The sequence below is a fragment of the Pleuronectes platessa genome, chromosome 4 (assembly GCF_947347685.1).
Source record: "Pleuronectes platessa chromosome 4, fPlePla1.1, whole genome shotgun sequence".
Taxonomy (NCBI): domain Eukaryota; kingdom Metazoa; phylum Chordata; class Actinopteri; order Pleuronectiformes; family Pleuronectidae; genus Pleuronectes; species Pleuronectes platessa.
In genome coordinates, this window is record NC_070629.1 from 14,986,857 (window position 1) to 15,009,372 (window position 22,516).

General features: G+C 42.7%; 1 protein-coding gene across 2 annotated transcripts; it reads left to right on the top strand.

Annotated features, from left to right (window-relative positions):
• The first annotated feature begins 572 nt into the window (after positions 1–572).
• sv2ca (synaptic vesicle glycoprotein 2Ca) lies at positions 573–21,283 on the top strand. 2 transcript variants are annotated; one of them, XM_053421202.1, is made up of 12 exons: positions 573–1,170; positions 10,886–11,066; positions 11,962–12,113; positions 17,314–17,447; positions 17,854–17,943; positions 18,834–18,944; positions 19,082–19,170; positions 19,513–19,677; positions 19,860–19,993; positions 20,140–20,346; positions 20,578–20,737; positions 21,100–21,283. In XM_053421202.1, exons 1-12 carry the CDS (start codon positions 573–575, stop codon positions 21,281–21,283), a joined length of 2,205 nt encoding a protein of 734 aa, XP_053277177.1. The 2 variants fall into 2 exon arrangements, with proteins under 2 accessions (XP_053277177.1, XP_053277178.1); XM_053421203.1 differs by lacking the exon at positions 20,140–20,346.
• The last annotated feature ends 1,233 nt before the right edge of the window (positions 21,284–22,516 follow it).

The window sequence follows — 22,516 nt, forward strand, 5'->3', positions numbered from 1 at the left end:
TCGGCGCTGATCATGAGTCAGCAGATTCAGCGTGTACCCGCAAAATGTTCATCTCTTTCAAAACTACATCTTATTCATGAAATAAAGATCAAGGAATTTGAATGTTCATTTTGAATACAAATTGAAAGCTTTACAGCCAAAGCCTTTTTTCCCTGACATCAATCCCATTGATTCAAAAGGCCTATGCAGAATGGCAGGTGAATGATTAAAGAGTGTATGTGCTGTCTATAAGATGTCACCTGTAAGTTTGGGATAGGAGACATGACTCACTATCTGATGAACGTCTCCCTCTCTCATCTCCCCCCATCCTCTTTTTTTTATCTGTCTCTTACCCTTCCCCCCCCCCATCTCTTTCAGCCAGGCCAATGATTGCCACAGCCATTGTGGGTTATCTCCCGTGGTGACTGCAGCCTCAAGAGTTTCCTTCCCCGGCTGCATCTTCAGACCCACCGATCTCGCCGTTCCTACAATCCTCCCGTCAGCGTACATTCACCTCTCTTGCCCCTCTCCCCCTTTTCTTCTTCTGCTGAGTATCTATTGAGGCCCTGTGAAAACCTACCTGCGGAGCCAAAATGGAAGACACTTACAATAACAGGACTTCTCTGGCTAAGGGGGCCAAGGACATAGTCAAGGAGGCCAAGCGGCATGCAACGAAGAAAGTAGGCAAGGCGGTGGACCGCGCAACCGATGAGTACTCGTCCCACCGCAACTACAGCCGATTCCAAGACGAGGAGGATGAGGATGAGGACTTCTACAAGAACCCGCCGCGGCAGCACGGAGAGGGCAACCAGGACAACGAGGAGGGCTCCAGCGACGCCACAGAGGGCCACGACGACGAGGACGAGATCTACGAGGGCGAGTACCAGGGGATCCCCTCGGCAGGAGACAGTAAGCATAAGGACGGCCAGGTGGCGCTGGGGCAGCTGGTGTCGGATGCCACAAGGGACCGCAAGGAGCTGGACCAGGAGAGAGAGGCCGATGAGGAGGAGCTGGCCCAACAGTACGAGCTCATCATCCAGGAGTGTGGCCACGGGAGGTTCCAGTGGCAGCTGTTCCTGGTTCTCGGGCTGGCACTCATGTCAGACGGCGTGGAGGTGTTTGTGGTGGGCTTCGTGCTCCCCAGTGCAGAGACAGACATGTGTGTACCCAACTCCAGCTCCGGATGGCTAGGTAAGGCTGCTCATGTGTGTGTATTTGAGTCTTATTACTGCATACTTTGCAGAAACCCATACACATAATACTTGCAGTAGGACACACATACATGCATTTTCTTTATTTCAGGTCATGCAGAAGACTTCGACCCATCCTTTTTTACAATAACAAGACCCTTCTTATTAATAAAAACATAGGCTACATCTTTTTGATGAAAACTGTGGGTATAGATACAGCTGGGATATATGTTATGATGTCATACTGATGTCATGACGGATATATCAGCTTGAGCCTGGAGACTACACATTTAAAACAGAAAGTGTTACTTTTCAAAGTGGTGATGTAGAGTGTGAGGCTGGTAATGCAGAAACATACAAGTTGAAGTGTTTTTAGTGTTCGACCCATGTCTGGTATGTTGGATATCTTGGGCACTGTTCAACAACTTTGTTGTACAGGCAGATTGAATTGATGGATGATCCCTTTCAGAGACTATTGACTAGTGATCTGCATGTGATTAAAAGTGTCACTTCAATTTCATCACCCTGTTACTCCGAAATAAATCACTTTATCAGAAGACGTTATCTTCGGTACGGTGGATAACTAAGCAGTGACAGCACTAATAATGACAACACAAGCTTTTTTCTGGTGGTCAGGGCACACTTGAATATAAATGTGCAATTGATCCCAAACTGTGAATAGTATTCAAGCCTAAAACATAGAGTGTATGGAAGACACCTCTCCTCTTCCTCCCACTATCCAGAAATCCAGGAGCCGAAACTTCCTAAATACAAATGCTGCCATCTTTCACTCAATGTTATCTTTTGGAGCCAGTAGCGATCAGGAGCGGGTTTCGTGGCATTGAGTTCCCGCCCATTCATGTGCTTGACCAATTACGAATCTGTCTCAGCTGTGAGATATGAAGTTTTACACTAATTTAATAGCATCAAATATGTTATTAAAACCAGACCAGAAACATGAACCATTGAACATGCATCAGTGTGATAAGAACTACCGGAAATTATGGACTATCGTTGAGTAAATGTATTTGATATGCACTTTGACTTTTTAGTTGGGTTCGCATCTCATGCAATTAAAAAACAACCACATTCAACTTTAAAGGATTTTACTATGCAAGAATACTAAATTGATTTTATTGTTAGCATGTTACATGTAAAATAGACGAGATTTTAATTTGCCTGCCACTTGGACGAAAGGGAGGGTCATACTTCTTTCTCACTCTATCCTATAGTCTTTCTCCACGTGTGTGAGGTGTTTCGGTCCACTGCTCTCCGCACCAGGATTAAGCAGGCAGCTAGTATTCCCTCTGAGCTCTTTGTGTTGAGCAGGAGTCCCAGCAGGCCTCATGGCTGCAGGTGTGTAATCCATCACCACAGAGCTGTGTGTGCAGGGGCAGACTCACTGTGTCTGTGTCCGAGTGGCGAGGACATTAAATCAGGAGCGCGGTACCTTTCATACTCACTGCCACAGTCAGACGTGACAATACATCAACCGCGCCGCAACATCCGACGCCAAATTGATACGACAGGGCCAGTTTGAGGGCGGAGGCAGTGAGAGGAAGATTTACAAATTGGATTTCAGAGGGTGAATGTGTAGAATAAATACTTCACACACACATTCATTATCATAATTTAGATTTTACTTATAGTTGATGATTATGACTTACTTATATTGTTTATTGCATATTGGGAGTATATCTGATAAAATAGTTTTCTATGTCCGTGTGGAGTCAGAGATAAATCCTCACAAGATGCTGTGCATCCTCACTTTTCCGTCGCTTTCCAACTATCCATGTTAACTCTCCTCTTCCTCTTTATAGCCAAGCAACGTCCTGGAGGCTTTCATGCTCTATGCTCTGCTTCTCCTTGTTCGTGACTCCACTCCTCACCCCCTGTCCCTCCCTCTCACCCTCTCATCTATGTGCCTCTTTTCTTCTCCCATCCTCCCCCATTCTCCCCTCTCCTTTCTCCCACTGATTGCCCAGAGGCTCCTCCCTGTTGAGGTGAACATGATTGGTGTTTGTGTGTTTGTGTGTGTGTTTGTGTGTTTGTGTGTGTGCATGTCTGAGCATAGCCTACATGATTACTATGACCTTGCTGCTATCCTTTTGGAGTTTTCCACACTAATTACACTTAACTACAGCCAACCCAATGTGGCGAGCTGATGTTTTGCAGGTGCCATGGTAATATCTTATCGCCTTGACGTGCAGAGATTAACAGTGGCCAATTATATCAGAGAATGTTTTTTTGGTTGGGATGATCACATTTTTCATTTGGTTGAGCTTTATTTAACAGAACAGGACAATGAAGCTATTATTTGATTAGTGACAGCCTCACCATAAGATGTCCTCCTACTGGAGTTGTGGATATATAGAAACGTCTTCAGAGCGCACACTGCAGAGGTCTGGGGACAGTTTGGTTCTCTCACATCTTTGGAGCCTCTGTGCTGGTGACTCTATACTGGTCGTCTGCAAAGAAGGAGTTGAGATGTTGCAGAGGAGATGAGGTTACCCTCCTCCAGGTTACAGTGAACTTTCTGTTGTAATCAGTTTTTTTTAAATATCTTCTACTAAATAGATTATAAAAGACAAAGCGCATTTCTTGGCTATTAATGCAGAACAATTTATCTCATGGATGTCTGCGTATCAGCAGCTGCTTGAGAGAGATGTAAGCTTTGGACTTTAGTGATATGTTATTTTCCCCTTAACATTTGTTGATTGAGAAATCAGATTTTCTACTGCTTTCATTCAAAAGCCCCAGCTTGTGCTCAGATTGGCTCAGCTTGTTTTCAAACTGCGTGATTTCTCTCAAATCTTTTGTCGCTTGGACGGAGACAAATAGCACCCCCTGAAACAGGTAACATCCAAATAAATCAAACATTTAAAAACACAGTTGACCACTGAAAACATGAAATTATCTATTCTATTAGAAATTTCAGAGTCTGAAAGCATTTGGATTAAAAATCCATTTAGTGTTTGTGTAGTTCCACCTGAGCTGCTCTCCCACCATAGTTCCATGGTGCAGCTCCATATAACAGGCAGTGACAGAGTCAGGCTGCGCGGACTGAGCTGGGCGTAATGGGATAATGCAGTACGAAAAACGCAAAGGCCCGAACAGGATGGATGAGTAAAATACTGATTAGATTACTGAATTCAATTTGGTCCCAGCCGTATCCAGATCTTCGGGGGAATCTTTAATGAGACATGAGGACGGAGAGTTTGGGCGGGAGGAGGTGAATCACTGTAAGTCCTCTAGATGCCAGTGGACGATGTGGGTAAAGGACACGAGAGGGAAAAACAAACACACGGCGAGACGCAGTACGTGCAACGTTCAGAGGAGAGGTGGAGGAGGAAAGACAAGTTAGAGTGGAGTAATGGAGAGAGGAGCTGGTGGACTGGAGAGGAGAGGTGGAAGATTGGTGGTATTCAGTGCAACTACAATGTGCGGGAGAGGCTCAGCTATCATCTCAGATACAGCAGACAAAGGGAGCGCATCGCCCCTCATCATTACTTATTTGTTCTCTTGAGTCTGTCTCTCCCCTGCTGAGTCGCCCCTCACATCCCTCTCTGAACTTGCCACCTCTCCTTCTCTACTGTTGCCTCTTCCTTTCTTGTTACCACTTTAACTTCCTCTTTTATTCCTCTTCCCTACTGTCGTCTGATCTCTATTTTCTCAGTTTGGCTGCATTTTCCATCTCTATGCATTTCGGTCTCCATCTTTCCCCCTCTGTCTCAGTGAGCCAGCTGGCAGGCTTTGCGGGACTGGGTGGTCCAGGGGCAGCTGAGCATGGCTAAACTGCAGTAAGCTCGCAACGTCACTACGGAGATTACGCTACTTGAGTAGTGCAGCTAGCGTGGGAGAGGAAGGGTGTGTGTGTGTGTGTGTGATGCATTTCAGCATATGGACCAAACCTGCTGCCACCAGCAATATCAGCCACAAGTAAACCATGTCTAACAGCTTGCTCTTATCGGAGGTTCATGGCATCGCTGTATTTCATGCGAATTATTAATAGTCTTTAATGTAATGAAGGTTGGATCATTACTGGTGCTGAGGGAGTCATTTTAAACCCTGCACTCTAAGCCCCACCATGAGTTACTTCCATATAGACTTCATTGAAATCCTGCCCCCACTGATGTGACTTAAATGTGACAAAAAGCTTCAATCTGTTTTTCTGCGGAGGTGGCAGAAGACAGAGGCATGAATCCGATCAAACTGACACCATGTAGTACAAATGTGATTACACGCTGCTCAGTGTAAAGGAGCTGATGCCAGTGGAGCACAGAGGAAACGAAGGCAAAATAAATGAGAGGGACGCACAGTGGAGGAAGGGAAAATGAGAAGTGAGCCAAGAAATTGGAAAAAAACGATAGGAGAGGGCACACGCTGCGAGAGAGAGAGGAAGGGAGGTAAAGGGAGGCAACAACAAGCTGAGGAGAGGTGAGAGGGAGATGGAGATAAAATAAGTAGAGACTGACCGAAATGGAGAGAGAGAGAGAGAGAGAGAGAGAGAGGAGAGGAACACTTTCAAAGAGCTACCACAGCGTTGATGTAGTGCGCACCAGGTGCACGGTTGTATGATAGTATCATCATTATGAATAAAACATGACGGGTGTTTTGGGCGATGCTGAGACCGTTTGCACCGCGGAGAGCAAAGAGCATGAAAGCATGAAATCAGAGAAGAGGTCGTGATGCAGCTCAGCGCTCCGACGGCTCTCAGGGGGCTCCACATGTGACAGGACAGAAAACGCTGCACCGGGGCCTTCCCCTCTCCTCCCTCTCTTCACTCTGTTTCTCTCACCCGATCCAGCAATTACTGAACTCTCCTCCCTCATAACCCTTTTTTCTCCCTTTAGTCCACCCCCTCCCTTCTTTGTTGCTTGTGCTCTTTCTTCTGCCGCACACATATTTCATCTGCTTGCATCTGTGCCTGCTCTCGTATTCATTTGAATTTTTTTTGTCATCTTCCCTGCTTTATCTGCAGCTCCTCAGTTTAGCCTCACAAAAAGAGTGTGTGTGATATTCCAATCTATAAATTAGATAGGAATGTTTGTGTATTGTCTTGGGGAGCTTATGGGGACAAAAAACAACTAATGTTAATTGTGAAATTTTAAGGTGAAGACATGTTAGGTTAGGGTTTAAGTTAAGGTTAGGTTAAGTTTAGTTTTACATTAAGCTTAGGTATAGGTTTACATTTAGGTTACTTTAAGGTTAGGTTAAGGGTTGTGGTCAGGTAAGGAGTAAGTCTCCTGGAATTCAATGTAGGTCACTGTACCATCTCTGAAGTCATAGAGAGTGTCGGTGTGTGTTTTCGTAGCTCTTATGCTCCATATCTTATCCTGAAAGAACAACACCTTGTCTGCTGAATATTAGCCACTCGTAGAGAGATGTGTTTTGACATCTCAAACTGAGTGTCAAGGGGCGAAACCTTTTGCGTCTGCCTGAGAGGTCTCCTGACACACTGTCATTTCTGATGGTGCTCAGCATCTCCACGGGTCATCGAGTCAGAATTCAGCTGCATCTTACACTCTTGAGCTGAGACGTCGGCACCAGCTGGCGTCCATTCAAGGATATTTACCTCTAACATGTCTGATCGGAATACATTTCTGCACTGTAGGAAATCAAACCTTTAGATTTTCACGCTTTCCACAGTTTCAGAGGAACATTTCAGTCTTGAATTGTAGTCTATTGATTTCTATCCATCTTCATGTGACAAAAGGAGCCACATTTATAGCTCTACTAAATCAATGGTGGGGCAGTAGTAGGTGATAGAACCCAGGGAAGGGGTTTCATTTGTTAAAATGCTCTTGTGATACAGCCTGATCCTTACCAATGTGTTCAGTATTGACAAATTGACAGTAGCCTCAGCGTCAGTCTAATAAAACATTTCATGGGTGATAAATAGTGTTATACTGTTGAAATAGAGTGGATCATAAACCTCTAGTTATCATCAATGGAGTGTGTGTTACCTTTATAAACATGGTGTTTTACTTTGGAGTCAAATCAACTGCTCGGTTTTGATCGCAACACTGTAGAGTAGGTGACTGTATCTGTCTGACGTCACACCGAGTCACAGAGTGTGACTCGGAAATAAATTGGAGCCAAAGGAGACGATATTCTGCTGGAAGGATGAGTCGTCATTTTCACAGGTTAATTCCTTCAGAAGCAACTTTCAGGTCTTTTGGTGATGAGACATCATCATGTTCTGGGATGTCTGCGCTATTTTCAAGCTAAATTTATTTATTTCCTGAACGTCAATGAACTCATTACGTAATGGAGTGTCCTGTGAGCGACGTGCTCATGAGTCAACAGTTTTATTGCCTTTATAAATTAATGGCATTTAAGTAACTGAGACCGGATGTTCTTTCTTTGCCTCTTTTGTGCTATTGTCTCTAAAACCAAAAAAATTAAAAGAAAAAAAAGAAATGTATTGTTTTAATGGGAAGTGTAAAAATAAAATGAAAAGACCCCTTGGTTGTTTGGAAGAATGACATTTAAATGGGAGGCCAGTGGGTGTTTGCTTGTGCACTGGATCTTTAGCCTCTCCTCATTGAAGCAAATGTGAACAGTGAGGAGTGAAGACTCCTGTTTCATTTAGAGTTGAATTGATGGCACCTTCAGGGAGGATCTAGATGGCTGACAAATGTGACGGATAGCTGTGTTTTTGACCCCTGAAGCGAGAGAGTCAAACACATATCAGTTCACAGCAGAGGAGAGAGACTTGACTGCAGACTGCATTACAGAGAGGAAATGCATCTTGCTATAGAGATTATTGTAATGGGATGAACAAAGTGTCCCTTCGGCAGAGTCATTCTGTCCATATGGGACGAGATGGCAACATTCACAGTTCCTTCCTGTTGTGTGGACTTAAAATGTTCAAATAATTGAAAATACCTGTTTTATATGGATCTGATCTGGATCATAAACTCTATATAAAGATGGCGGCGCATCTCCACTTCCTCCCAATATCCAGAAGCTAAGTCAAATTATACAGGACACTTACATCGCAATCTTGCATCTGCCGACAAACACTCTCGACCCATCACGAGTAGGTCTCAGCTATCAATCGGGATGTTTTGCCCTGTTTTTATAGCATCAAATAACTAAGCTTATTAGAAACATAGTCCCTTGGGACATGCAGCACTGTGATGAGACCTAATCTCTATAAACAGATTCTTCATGTGAATAAACTAAAACTGTCCACGTTTAAGCAGTCTTTGGATGCCCACAAGTAAAGAGTCCATGTGTAGAGCAAAAGAAGCGTAACATATGGACTGAAATGCATCGGCTATTAGGTTTTAGATTTAACAACATTTATATACACATAAGTGGAAATAGAGATTAGCCAAAATGTCGTGTGGACATAAGAGACCTAAAAAAGTCATCAGTGTTTTTGTTTTGTGTGTAAAAATTGCTTGTCAGACAGAAGACTTGCCTGGATATGCACTGTCTACACCGGAAGCCCAAAAACACAGGCTAATTCATCATCAGGCCTTAGCCAATGATCTCAGAGATTGGATAAGAACTACCTTTAATGAAAGAACATTATTTTCCTTCTTTATAAGAAAAGATTTAACCTGTACTTTTTAGTGTGGTCCATGTCCCATCCACTAACATGAAGGAGGCATGGTCTAGGATCTATACTGCAGCCAGCCACTGGGGAGCAATAGAGATGCTATTGCTTCACTTTTTGGGAGCAATCTTGTCGTCCATCTTTACACACAGTCTATGGTAAGGATGTGGATTGAGACAAAACCTCACAGTTAATAAATGAATCCACGTTTTAAATAAGGAGGGAAAACTCAAAAACAGAAATTGCTGCTAACCACAAAATACCAGAAACAATGTCGGCTAAAGCAGCAACGATGGGCTTCTCTCTCTCAAGAGCAGAATTATGATGATCAGTGAGAGAAATCGATGCCGGTTTGTTGCTGCATTGATTCCATTTACGATGAGAGGGATTATAAGAGCCGAGGGCCGTTCAGTGAAGTCACCCAGCAGTACAGTTCACATTTATCTCCTCAATGATCACACGCTGTTTTCAGTTCATTACACACTGTATTTACTCTATGTTGGTGTGTGTTACTGCGGCCGAGTGCTTTTACACGGTATCAGGTTCTTTCTCATCAGTCTGTGCCACAGGTTTAAGGATCCAGTCGGAGCAGCAGCAGATTCCATTAGGAAACTGTACATCTAGCATATCTTCCTGTCATAATCAAAGTAGAAAGTATAGGTGTGATGTGTTATTTGGTAGAAGTGTGTGTGTTTGTGTGTGTGCGTATCTGGCCGCTATTTTTAATCCATTTGTACTTCTTTTCAAAACAGCATGATCCTCTATAAATTAAACTTTCCATAAGGAATCAGTCATTCACACTGGCACAAGCTTAATGTTGCTCCATATTTTAATTTGACACTTCACCATTTGCCAGCGGAGGCACATTTAGAGGACACCGTTTCTCCTCTTGGCTGTGAGTCAGTGTTCGGTCGGCCTTCATCTACTTAGGCTGAGATATTTTCAAAATCTCGCCTCACCAAGTTGACGTTCACTCCAATGAGTAGTTTTATGGTAAATGCAAAGCTGCGAAGTTCGTCTGTTTAAACTGTAGGTAGGAAGTGAGCAGCAGTTAATTATTCTGGGGAATGAAGTTTTCTGTCCAAAACCGACCGAGCCAGAGAGTATACTAACCGAGCCCGACCTGAACCCAACGGGCCTTCTGTTTTTTGGGTCTGAACCTAAAGGTTGATAGCCCAACATGGCCAAACCCAACCCAAGCCCAGAAATCATTTGTCTCACAATCATTTACTGTTGCTGTTGTAACATTTCTTCACTTACTATCCCAAGTTTGTTAGTGTTAGCGAGTGTCAGTGCACGAGTGGTTTAAAGATATCGTTAGTTTGTTATGTTGTAGATTTAGTTTGTTTGTGCCTTTGTTCAGATCCATGGTGTTGGACTGGAGGCCGCCCAGCACTTCCTGACTGTTAAAGTGTTGAGGATGTCATGGCTGACATCACTGAGCCAAACCAGGTGTAGGGGTTTCACTTTAAATAGTAAAGTTTATTTAGTTTTCTAAGGGAATCAAAATGTATTCAGATTCTTCATATACATCCACAAATGTAAATGAACTTCATGATTTGTACAAGATCGTTAGTTGATTTTGCGTGAGTTCAGAGTCCTGTGCTGCTCCACCTGCTTTGTTATGGCTCTGGCTAAAGCAGTGTAGATTTGTATTGTACACCCTACAGGCTATGAGAAGCTGGATTGTGTTGCAGCACAAGGATAAGTGAAGCTGTGTTGCTGAAGCATATGTTCTATTCAATTAATTGTGTCGTTGTCCTGAGTTTTATTACTTTGTTTTTTACCGTGAATGAAATGTTCACCTCTGAGAAAACACAAAGTCTGCCGCATCTGCCTGATTATACCACCCTCCTTGATGTTTGAATCAGACTATCTCACAAAATTAATAATGATAGTAATGCTAATACTGTTCCCAAAGATTTTGTATAGGTGTGTGAAGATAATCAAGCAAATTTTATGTGGAAAAAATGTTTTCTTACAAATAAAATAAAAATACTGAGAGAACACTGGCACCAAAATCATCTTTAAAAACTCCCCAACTATCGGAGCAGTTCTAGATACCGAAGCATGCAGGAACATAGAGATGCACTGTATATAAAGGCAAATAAGAATCACAGCCCCTCTCTTCTCCTTTTCTCCCCAGGCAGTGTTGTATACTTGGGGATGATGGTTGGCGCGCTCTTCTGGGGAGGGATGTCTGACAAAGTTGGCCGCAGACAGATTCTCCTCATTTGCATGTCCACAAACGGCTTCTTCGCCTTCCTGTCATCTTTTGTCCAGGGATACGGCGTGTTCCTCCTTTGCCGCCTCGTCGCAGGCTTCGGGTAAGTCTTGATGTAGTGGAGGTCACTGTGGGGCCGGTGAGGACGGTCAACGGGACGGTCACACTGTCTGGAAACATGTCGGAAAAACAAAGTGTGCGCCAGTGCCAAAATCAGGAAGAGTGTTTCCTTTGGCATGGCTCTGTCTCTCCTAATTATTTTTCCCTTTGTTGATTTCAACTGAATCATTTTGAAGTTGAGAAAAAACTGAGAGCAGTTTTCTTTAATGATTATGTGAAGCTTTCTCTCTCACTTCCCGATTGATTCTGAGTGTTTTATCATCAGGGGTTTTCTCTACACCCATCTGTCAAGGTTTCTCTCCTTCTTAACAAAAACTAGCACTGCCTACGATGTTTCGAAGAAAACTTTCATTTTCATTCAGACAATGTTACAATCTCTCAAACTAACCTCCAATCAGATGGTGTTTTCATCCCCTTGCAACACAGCACAGAAGGTGATTTATTGTGTCCTCTTCTTTGTCAGTGTAGCTGTTCCTCTAAGAGCTAATTTGGTAATTGCATCTGCATCATTGTCCCCAGGGACATTCAGACTAATTGAAAAGGCTATTTCAACCTGCCAATGCAACGTATGCCACTGAGTCATGAGGACCTTTTTTTATATTATCTTTTGGGGATAAGTATGCTCACTGTATCTCCTTAGTAACAATGAGCCATCAAAGCAAATGTAAAATGTGAATAAGCTGAACAGTGTCCATTAGACAGTGCTTGATACTTGTTAAAGGAACCACAGAATGAGGGATCAAGGCAAAGCATTTAAAATAAATTCCCTAAACCCACTGTATGTGAGAAATGTAAAACATAAGGTTTATTTCCTCCCCTGTTTTTGGTTCTAGCTGCCTTACTCCCACTCACTGTCCCTTTCTCCGTGGTTCTTGCAGGATAGGAGGTGCCGTGCCGATCGTCTTCTCCTTCTTTGCAGAGGTGTTGTCCAGGGAGAAAAGAGGAGAGCACCTCAGCTGGCTGTGTATGTTCTGGATGATTGGAGAGATCTATGCATCTGCTATGGCCTGGGCCATCATACCACACTACGGTGAGTTCACCACAAACTATCGCAACGTGCACCCAGAATGTGAGAAATCCCAGTCATCAAATAAAGTTCGATCTAATAGAAGCTCTAACAGGGCAAGTGTAAGAGAACAGGCGTGATGTGACTGTATGCCGAGCTCCTGGCTGCCTTTTAAAAATCTGTAAGGCCTCCCTGTGTCCCTGGGTTGAAGAGCCAGTCTTCCCTTCCACGAGAATCAATCACTTAATATCTTTGAGTGGCTGCAGGCAGGGAGAGGCAGAGGTTAAGAGATTAACGTATGCATGGATACCACAGAGCAGACGCACGCTGAAAGGATGAGGGCCGTGATTTATGACAGCACTGCGTCAGATATCAGCTGGACTCATCATAAAAGGAAACAAAAGGAAGCGAATGGAGCTCTCCTCCTCTTCTCCTCTTCTCCTCATTCTCCCTGCTTTTTTCTGCTGTCCTGCTGTCCCTCCCTTTTACTGCCTCCCCTCTCCTCCTGTTCTGTACTCTCCCCTTCTCTCTACCTCTGTCCTTCCTTTTATTACCCGTCCCCTCTCTCCATTCTCTGTCTCCGCAGAGTGTTCTTCTTGATCAAGCATAATTAGGTTTTTCTCCTTGCTCTAATGGGACAAAGCTACAGCTAGAGGTGATTTATGGCCAGACCATGCTTTAGCCAACCTGTGACGTCAGTGAGAGAGAGACAGTGTGTGTGTGTGTGTGTGTGTGTGTGTGTGTGTGTGTGTGTGTGTTTGTGGCTGTAAGTGGCATGGATGATATTTCACTGGGCTACAGTGCACATCCAGGTCTTCTTCAAGGGAAATTGAAGGCAATAACATCTGACACCATAAGAGGTCATTCGAGTTAAAACACACACACACACACACACACACACACACACACACACACACACACACACACACACACACACACACACACACGCACATGCACAGAGGCACCTAAGAACACACGGTGACAACAATCGCATAATTTTTCTAGAAAAGACTTACATGTTAGTCAAAGTGACGCATGCACACATGCACACATGGATGCAGAGCTTTCTATCATCCGTCATGGATGTACAGATACAGAAGCACACTGGTGAAAGCAGAGTGAGTCTTCATGAAGAAACTCTGCTGTCAGATCAGCTGATATCGTACTGAAGGGACGGTAGTGGCCTTACTTTGCTCTTATTCCCTCTGACACTCACTACCACTCTTGCCTCCCTCTCTCTGAGGAGGGAACTACGTGTCTTGCATAAACACCCCAGTGCTCACCAGTGGTTTTTGTGTTTGTGCTGCAGTGCTTTCGGCCAACGGCACTAAGACGGGCAGAAAAAGCCCTCTCGCCTAGATACCTTCACATCTTTGAACCGAAACTTCCTGGTGTCAGCGACGGGTTGAAACACGAGTGCCTCGGCATGGGTGTTTAATACACCATTAGAGATCTCATTTATCTCCTCCACTCGCTGACTCCTAATGTTTCCCAGAAGCCCCCCTGCCAGGCTCACAGCTGGAGACCTGGAGGAGGTCTGCCTGGCACAGATCCTCATCACACTGACGGGAGGGCTGCAGGGGTTTACTCGCTGCCAGGCAAACCTACCACAAAGAGTAACATCATTAGACACTTCTCAGATGTACAGATTAAAGATGAATCATCCCCAAATTCTCAACTTGTATTATATTTTGAAGACATTGTAGATTGTCACTTAGGCCTTCTCAAATGTAAACCACAAATTTTCGTCTAAAAATCTAACTATCTCTGTGCAGTATCTCGGCCTGGGTGAGGTGTAGCACTGCTGACTCAGTCAACCATAAACTTAGTCAATTATGTACATAATCCTTGTAATGAGATTTCCAATGGCATGGGCGAAACACTAACCCTGAGGGGCACGAGGCCGCGCTACATATCCGTAAGAAAAGGCAATCACTGCTGAACAACTCCTTCCATTTTCTCTCTCTGTTACTCTGTCTCACTCTATCCCTTTCTTTGTTATTTCTCTCTCCCTGAGTCACTCCAGACGCACACACACACACACACACACACACATACAAACAAAAACACAGGAAATAAACACTCAGACTCAGATTCGGAGAAAGCAGGGATACAGACAGGTGAGACGTCATCTATTTAAGCCATAACTCCTGGAGCCCAACAAAGCCCAAAACAAAAGAACAAGAAACGAGAGTGACACCCAATCAAAGACTCACGTCTCATGTAAATTGTCCCACACATAAGATGAGTCAGCAGCTATAAGATTACTCAGCACAAAAACTTTACTTTAAACTGGCCAGTGAATCTGTGCGATACATATTTTCTGTTTGCACATTGTATAGTGTTCTATAGGCTACATCAAATATTGCACGTCTAGTAAATATACAGTAGATACAAAATACATAATTTCCATTTCCATCTCTCTGCTCTGTTTTTAGCTGCATCCACCACTTAGAACGGACGCCCACACTCCTTTGTAAATACATATTTTATAGTTGATATGTATTGCTATCAAAGCCGGATTTTTAATATGCTGGGAGATTAATTCCAAGCAGTGTTTTTGTTTTTTTGGCATAAACATTAGTGTTAACCCCCTCCCCACCCTCTGACTCCTCTCCCACGCCTGTTGATGAATAATGGTGTAATTCCCTCTGGAACGGCATCTCCATGAGGCACGATCTGTCGAGAGACGTGGGAGGTCACGACTGTCACGACAACCCTTTTTCTGTGCTTCCTCCCAAAAAATTTGAAAAAATACCAGCAAAAATACAGATCTAGATGCACAATATTCTGTAGTGTACATTTGTATTTCCACCCCCTGGAATCACTTAAGCCTCACTTTAGTTACATCACATGCATTTCTCTCTGTTACTTTTATGTGATAAACTTTTGCTGAAAAAAGGAATGCATCAAACAATCCAATATTTGGAGAAACAACACATACATCTGCATTCTTAAATCATTAAATTGAATTGAATATCATATCCGGTGCCTTTTAAGGTCTATGAGGAAACATCTCCGTTCGGTTTAGAAAAAAAATTGCATTACAGATTGTGGGATGTTTTCTTGCAAATATCTGTCTGTCTTTTCTTCTCCGAATGGTTTAGAAAGGGTTTTAGAATTAACTGTAATTTTTCAAAAGGAAAAGGAAAATGTGCCTTGTTGTGGATGAATGTTTATGTGTTTGTTTTTGCTTGTGTGGGTGGGAATGTGGCATTATAGAATTATGTTAGTTGTGTCAGTGTCATCTGCATATGGTGATTCATGTTATTAATGTCTTTGCTTTTTTTCTCTGTCACCGCAAGGTTTTCTGTGTGGGTACACGTGGGTATATGTGTCTGTATGTGTGTGTGTGTGGGTAGGGTACAATGATTAATGATTCTTGGAGACTGCCTGTGGGCTGAGATCAGGTGCAACAAGATTTAACTTAGCAGCAAACACTCAATTCCTTTCCTACACATTCAATTAACCTGTCCCTTTGCACCTCTCTCAGCTTCCCCCGGAGAGCCATTCATCTCAGAGCTAACACATCGCTCTGCCGGGGCCACAGTCTCTGTATAAAAAAGGCTGCGGTCGTGCAGAGCTCCTTTAAATGCCATCTTTTATTTGCAGATCCTTTGTGTTTGCAGAGTGAGATACAAAGACAACATTTAGAATTGGCCAGTGATGAGGATACATCACTATAATACATTATACTCAACATCTAATATTAGTCACTGGCACTGCTTCCTAAAAGCCTAATTTCAAGGCTTATTAAGTATCATTTTTATTTATAATTTACTACTGAGAGCATAATTTATAAATGTATAATACAAACATTTCTGGGTTTAAAAAAAAGGGAGTGCCATAGTAGGGGGGCATAGGGGGCGGTGTGGCCAAGGGGGTAGAGCGGGCGTTCTCCAACATGACGCTGCCTGCATACTGAACCCCTAAATGGCCCCTCATAAATGTTGAGTGTACTAAAAATGTAAGTCGCTTTGGACAAAAAGCGTCAGCTAAATGACATGTAATGTAATAGTATGTTAAATGTTCATTAGTATTATTTGTGAGATCAACAAAAACTTTGAGATTAATATGAGATTCCTTATATTAGGGATTGAATAATATCAGATACCAAAATATCAGCCGATATATATATATATATGATTCCTAAGAAGTCTTGAGTTTTCAAACTTTAAAATTAAAAAGACATAACACAAATACAGCCAAATATTTATATATATATTTATTTTTTTTACAGAAAATTAAAACGTTTATTCTGCGTTGTTTATTCTCTAAATTAAAAGTTTTCACATTGGTGCAGATTTGCATTCAGACACAAAATTTGACATGTTGCCTGCAGTGACAGAGCCACAGAGTATATCACAGCTTTAATCCTCTTGAAGCCATGGTTTTGGTTTGTTAAAAACAGTGGCTATCAGCAGATAACATTGTGGGACTCTGTCAGCAGCTATGTCAAAGCAGCTTTTAAAAGAAATAACAAGAAACCACTTGTATTTGTGACGAGTCACTGCATACGACAAATCCACTGAGAATCCTTATGATTATTACCATCACACTGTGCAGCACTTACTCAGCTCCACATGGAGCTTTATAGCATCTTGTAACTCATTGTTCTGGTTCTATTGTTGGTAGATGTACTGAGTTGGCTCACTCTCACCTTCCACCAGCACCAGATAGAAACTAGCTGGTGAACAGGCATTTTCTGGGCAGATAAGCTTCCTTCCTCAGTAGGTGGTGGAGACAAAATCAATGTTACATAGAGAGTGAATATTTGTTCAGCAGCAAGAAATTTAATTCAGAAACAACTAGCTATTGTGTCTGTATATGCTGGGAGTGTAAATACGCAACTACAAGTTCATCACATTTATATTATGGTGAAAACTGTTGTTACAGTTATAGTAATTATTCTAGTGTTTGCTTTATTTTGTCTTTATTACTCTCTATGTAGTGCAATATAATGATCAGCTTTATTTTGTCAGACAACTGCAATGGCCTTGTTGCATGTCAGATTCCATCTCTGCTGTATTGGTCACATATAAATTATCTTAACTATACCAGGTTTAGTTTATTTACTTCACAGATTCAGGATTGTACTCAGCACTTGCAAGAAGATGTGGTATTTGTCATGTTAACTTCAAGTACTTCAAGAGCACTTCCTATTCTGCCGTGTCATCTGTCCTTATCTGATTCTCACGGTCACTCTTTGTTTCACCCCTCACAGGTTGGAGCTTCAGTATGGGCTCAGCGTACCAGTTTCACAGTTGGAGGGTGTTTGTGGTCGTCTGCGCTCTCCCCTGTGTGTGTGCCGTGGTGGCTCTTACCTTCATGCCTGAAAGCCCCAGATTCTACCTCGAGGTAAACAGAATGACACAGTTTTGCAGCTTTCACACTTCTTCTGAATCCGTATCTCGAGCATTTCCACACACCACGGTACTGTGTCACACACCATCTCGAGAAAGATACATCGAGCAAATATAAGAGCATTTGGACATTTTCACAGTGATGAGACCAAACCTCAGTGAGTCATCTGAATCCAGGGCTTATAGACATTTAGCCACAGAATAGAAGCTAAGATCTGTGACAGCAGGTTTTCTGCTGCTGGATAATTAGCCTTTGAAGTAAAGTGAGTCACTGTTGTCGTGACTCTCATCATTTTGGCCCATCTGGGAGAAATCAAAGAGTCTGTGTTTTGTGTGCCGCACACATGCTTTATCTCGTCCTCTCTCTTTCTCCTCCTCTCCCTCGCCTTCCCTCCTGACAGGTGGGGAAGCACGATGAAGCCTGGATGATCCTCAAACAGATTCACGACACCAACATGAGAGCGCGTGGGCAGCCGGAGAAAGTCTTCACCGTGAGTGTTTGCTTCTACAGCGGCGCCGTCTCTGCCGGGTTTCCTTGATGCTTAAGGAAGCAAAGAGGCTTATGTTCTGCCACCACTGGGACAGGTTTTTTTACGCTTTCACCGTGCGGGATCGTATCTGAATTATGAAGCTTCTGAAAGCTGTTTTGTGTCATTCAGGCTTATGTGCTGCGTGGGCTGCACTTTTGGGAAAGCCTCTTATTCAACACGTTTCTTGAATTGATCATTTACTGTAGTACACGCTGTTTAAGTTCACTTGTCTGATTCTGATTGGATTTTCATTACTGTCATATTATATTGTGATGCTTTCACTCTGGAGATGAACACACGATATTAACATTACCCTGAATATAGACCTGCCCTGATTTTCCTAATAAAGTCAGGAGCAGGAACAGGGGCAGGACAAGTGGGGGACTGGCCCCAGCTAAAATCTGATTGGCCCCTGAAGTGCCCCTGCCCTGTCAGAAGTCTTTTCTTTCAAAACATTTTTTGTCAATTATGAACAACACTAACAAAAAATATTTGCTCAAAGCTATAGAGCTAACAGTAAACCACGAATGACTTAAATGTGCACCTTACTGAATCAGGAACGGTGTCTGGATGTTGGACATTGATGTTTCCCCTCTATGTAATTTCTGGCCCCTTTTTGGCCCCTTCATAAATTCTTGATCTGTCGCCAAATATTGTGATTACGTTATTATTTCTATTAGGCATTGGTTCTCTATTTACTCTGCATACACTTTATATTTTCCTTTTCACTTAGTTATTCGACTGGACCTTTTTCTATATTGCGTTACTTTACTAACTTTGGAATTAATAAAGCCTATCTTATCTTATCTTTATATGTCTAGTTATACTGGTTGTCATGATTCATTTTACAGGTAAACAGGATCAAGATCCCCAAACAGTTGGATGAACTGGTTGAAATGCAATCTGAGTCTGGCAACTCAGTGTCCAAGTTTTTCTTTCGGATAAAGGCTGAAACACAGGGGGTAACTATTTCTATTTTTGTTCTCTTTTATAGAAGCAATTTATTTCCTTTTATGAAACACATTCCTGTCCTCCGCCTCAACCCCAGCATTTTTCTTGTGATCACATGACATGTAATAAGTCTCTTGTCTGTCTTTAGATCTATCATAACCTGATGAAGTGCTTCAATTACCCAATGCGAGAAAACATGATGCGTCTTGCCACGGTGTGGTTCACACTGTCATTTGGGTGAGCTCCTTTCTGCTGAAATTTGTGTCGTGGAAAAACCAGACAAGTCTAATTTCTTGGGTCAGATAATAGCACCAGGCAGCTGGACTCGCAACCATATTACAGTTCTGTCATGTTGATCTCTCTGCTGTGCAGAGGCTGCATGGTCTCGAAATCAATCAGAGTGTGTGGATCAATACTGGCACAGAGATAGGAAGGAAAAGCAGCAAGAGAGAAAAGAACAGCTTGAAAACACTTTTTAAAACCAAATGGAAACGGCAGGTGTCTCCTTGTGTTCTACTTTGTCGGTCTGGTAACCGAGGAGAGCATCTACAAACAGAATATGTCTCACTGTGGTTACAGGTATTATGGGCTGTCAGTCTGGTTCCCTGATGTCATCAAACACCTTCAGGCAGATGACTACGCCTCCAAAGTGAAGATCCACAGCAATGAACGCATCGAGGACTTCACCTTCAACTTCACCCTGGAGAACCAGATACACAAAAATGGCCTCTTTATCAACGACCGGTAGGTCAACTTAGCAGCATGATGAGAGGAGGCAAAATCGGATATTATGAAGTTGTAAATGTGAACACTTGTACAAGACAAATAGGGAGATTCAGGATCTAAAGTCTTAGATGATACTGAACAGTATCTGTTTTACTTTTATGATAGAATATTAAAGGCAGAATCTTACTGTTCTTTTTCAGATTCATCAATATGAAGCTGAAGTCCGTCACATTCATTGACTCTACTTTTCGTAACTGCTACTTCGATGATGTGACATCAGTGGGCTCCTTTTTCCGCAACTGTACTTTCATTGATGCTTTCTTCTTCAACACAGGTGAGGCACCAGGATTTCAGATTCTTTCATTCAATGCAATATTTCAGGTTCTCTGATTCATCAGGGAAAGTCGTGTAATGTAGAAAAAGGAAAAAATCTGCTCGAAAATTACAGATATGATAGACGAGTGATCTGTTTTGTTGCAGACATCTATGAGACCAAGTTGATCGACGGCACAGAGGTGATCAACAGCACCTTCACCCACAACAAGACAGGCTGTCAGATGACTTTTGATGACGACTACAGCGCCTACTGGGTTTACTTCATCAACTTCCTCGGGACCCTGGCTGTTCTGCCCGGCAACATCGTCTCCGCCCTTCTCATGGACAAAATTGGCCGTCTGTCCATGTTAGGTAAGAGAGAGGGGCGAGGGCCGGGCTCGTGTTTGTGTGTGCACTTGAGTAATTGGTTTTCACATTGACTGTAGGATGCTGAAATGATTCATGATATGGATGTAGCATCCATCACAGAGTATGAAGGCAATTTCTATTATAGCTCCAATAATTTAGCTGAACATTAGTCAAATGAAGGACAAATGCACTAACTCCTGCTCCTTCACTCTCTTTGTGACTGTTGTCAATCAGGTGGTTCCATGGTCTTGTCGGGCATCAGCTGTTTCTTCTTGTGGTTCGGCACCAGTGAGTCCATGATGATTTTCATGTTGTGCCTTTACAACGGCCTGAGCATCTCTGCCTGGAACTCCCTGGATGTGGTCACTACTGAGTCATTCCCTACTTCCAGGAGGTGAGCTGACTTATCACACACTCCGAGATAAAAATTTACATTTTACGGAAAACACTGGCAGCTGTGGTTGCTGGAATAATTCTGTTAAAAAATACAGCAAAAATATGAGCTTTAAATAAAGACCTGTAAATTGTACAAATTAAAAAAAACATTGGAATTTAAAAAACAGTAAATCCAACTTTCCTTTTCTGTTGAATTAGCACAATCATGCTGTTATTAAATCAATATTTCCCTCTAGCTTTACAAGCGTTGCATGTAGAATTAAAACAAAAAATCAAAAAAAATATATACAAATGTGTTTTTTATATTTTATATATATTTGTCTAAACATGCTTTCTATCCCTGATTCCCTCTCTCCACAGAGGAACAGGCTTCGGGTTCTGCAACGCTCTGTGTAAGCTCGCCGCCGTCCTTGGGAACCTGTTTTTCGGTTCCCTCGTCGGCATCACCAAGGCCATCCCCATCCTCATGGCCTCGTCCGTGCTCGTTTGTGGAGGCCTGGTCGGACTCAGGTTGCCTGACACCAGGGCAAATGTTCTCATGTAACACCGGCGTGGCGTTCATCATCATAAAAAAACTGGATCAAACCTGGGTGAGTCCGAGAGGACGCTCAGGCAGCGTTGGGTAGAAAGTGCAAATTGCTTGGTTCACACATATCTATCATATCATAATGTTATCTCAGTGAAGCCACCTTTTCACGGTGTAATCATACAACTCCTACGATTCAGTGTAAGTTAATAATAACCTCAGTCATTTTGTGAATGTATTATCTGGGAGTTTGCACAGGTTTTTTGCTTAGAGACTTTGTTGGAGTTTCAGTTTCATTGAGTCCTTGCACCTTCCAGCTGCAGCCGTGATCCTGCGCAGAGTCACTGCTTGGTTTAGGTTAGGGCTTTTAATATTGATACGGTCTTATTAAGACGAGCCAGATGGGGAGACAAGTGAAAAACAAGCTGTAATGAGCACAGCCAACCTGCTGCTTGACAACATCAGGAATAGATGATCAGACAGAGCAGACACACGACACACCGGTAAGACAGCTGGCTTGCCCACAGGACCCACATGCACAGGTCTTGTTGCAGACAGTGTGCAGAAAGTCCCTGTGCTTGAAGACATCAAAATCCACACACACATTTGACATACAAATACATATTCAAAAATAGACCGAATATCAGAATACACACACAACACTGCATTTGGCTCAATGTGACATTTGCTCAGACATCTGCAAACTTTTCAGAGTTAATGATAGTAGGACACCAAGCCCTTTGCATTTCCTACCCAGCCGAGACTCAATAAGGCCATAATGAAAAACTGTATATTCTTGTACCAATAACTGTCTAGTATGTTCAATCTGAGGATGTTTGTATTATTTTCTGCTTTGTCATTGTAAAAGTTCTACTGATTTTATCCAAGTGTCGTTAGTGTGGGTCGTCGCTCACGTGTGTATTATTTGTACAAAGGCTCTCTGATGAGCTCTCCCTCTGAGTTTCATTAGCTTTGTGTTGGATCTTGCTCGTGGCGGTGGCATTCACATGTCATGCCATGCTGCTTCCTTTTTAAAAATACTGAATGGCCTTTTTTAAATGTGCCTCTCCTTAACTGGAGCAGTCTGCCCATAGTCATGTGCTGTCCCGGGGGAAACGAGGATCAGACAGAAACTGAAAAACAGAAGTGAATAGATCAAATGCTCATGGGGGATTTGTGATCATGTGTTGAATTTGTTAGGGTGTGAACCTCTTCTCCTTTATTAGTCTTCCCCTTTTTTTTATAAAGCTT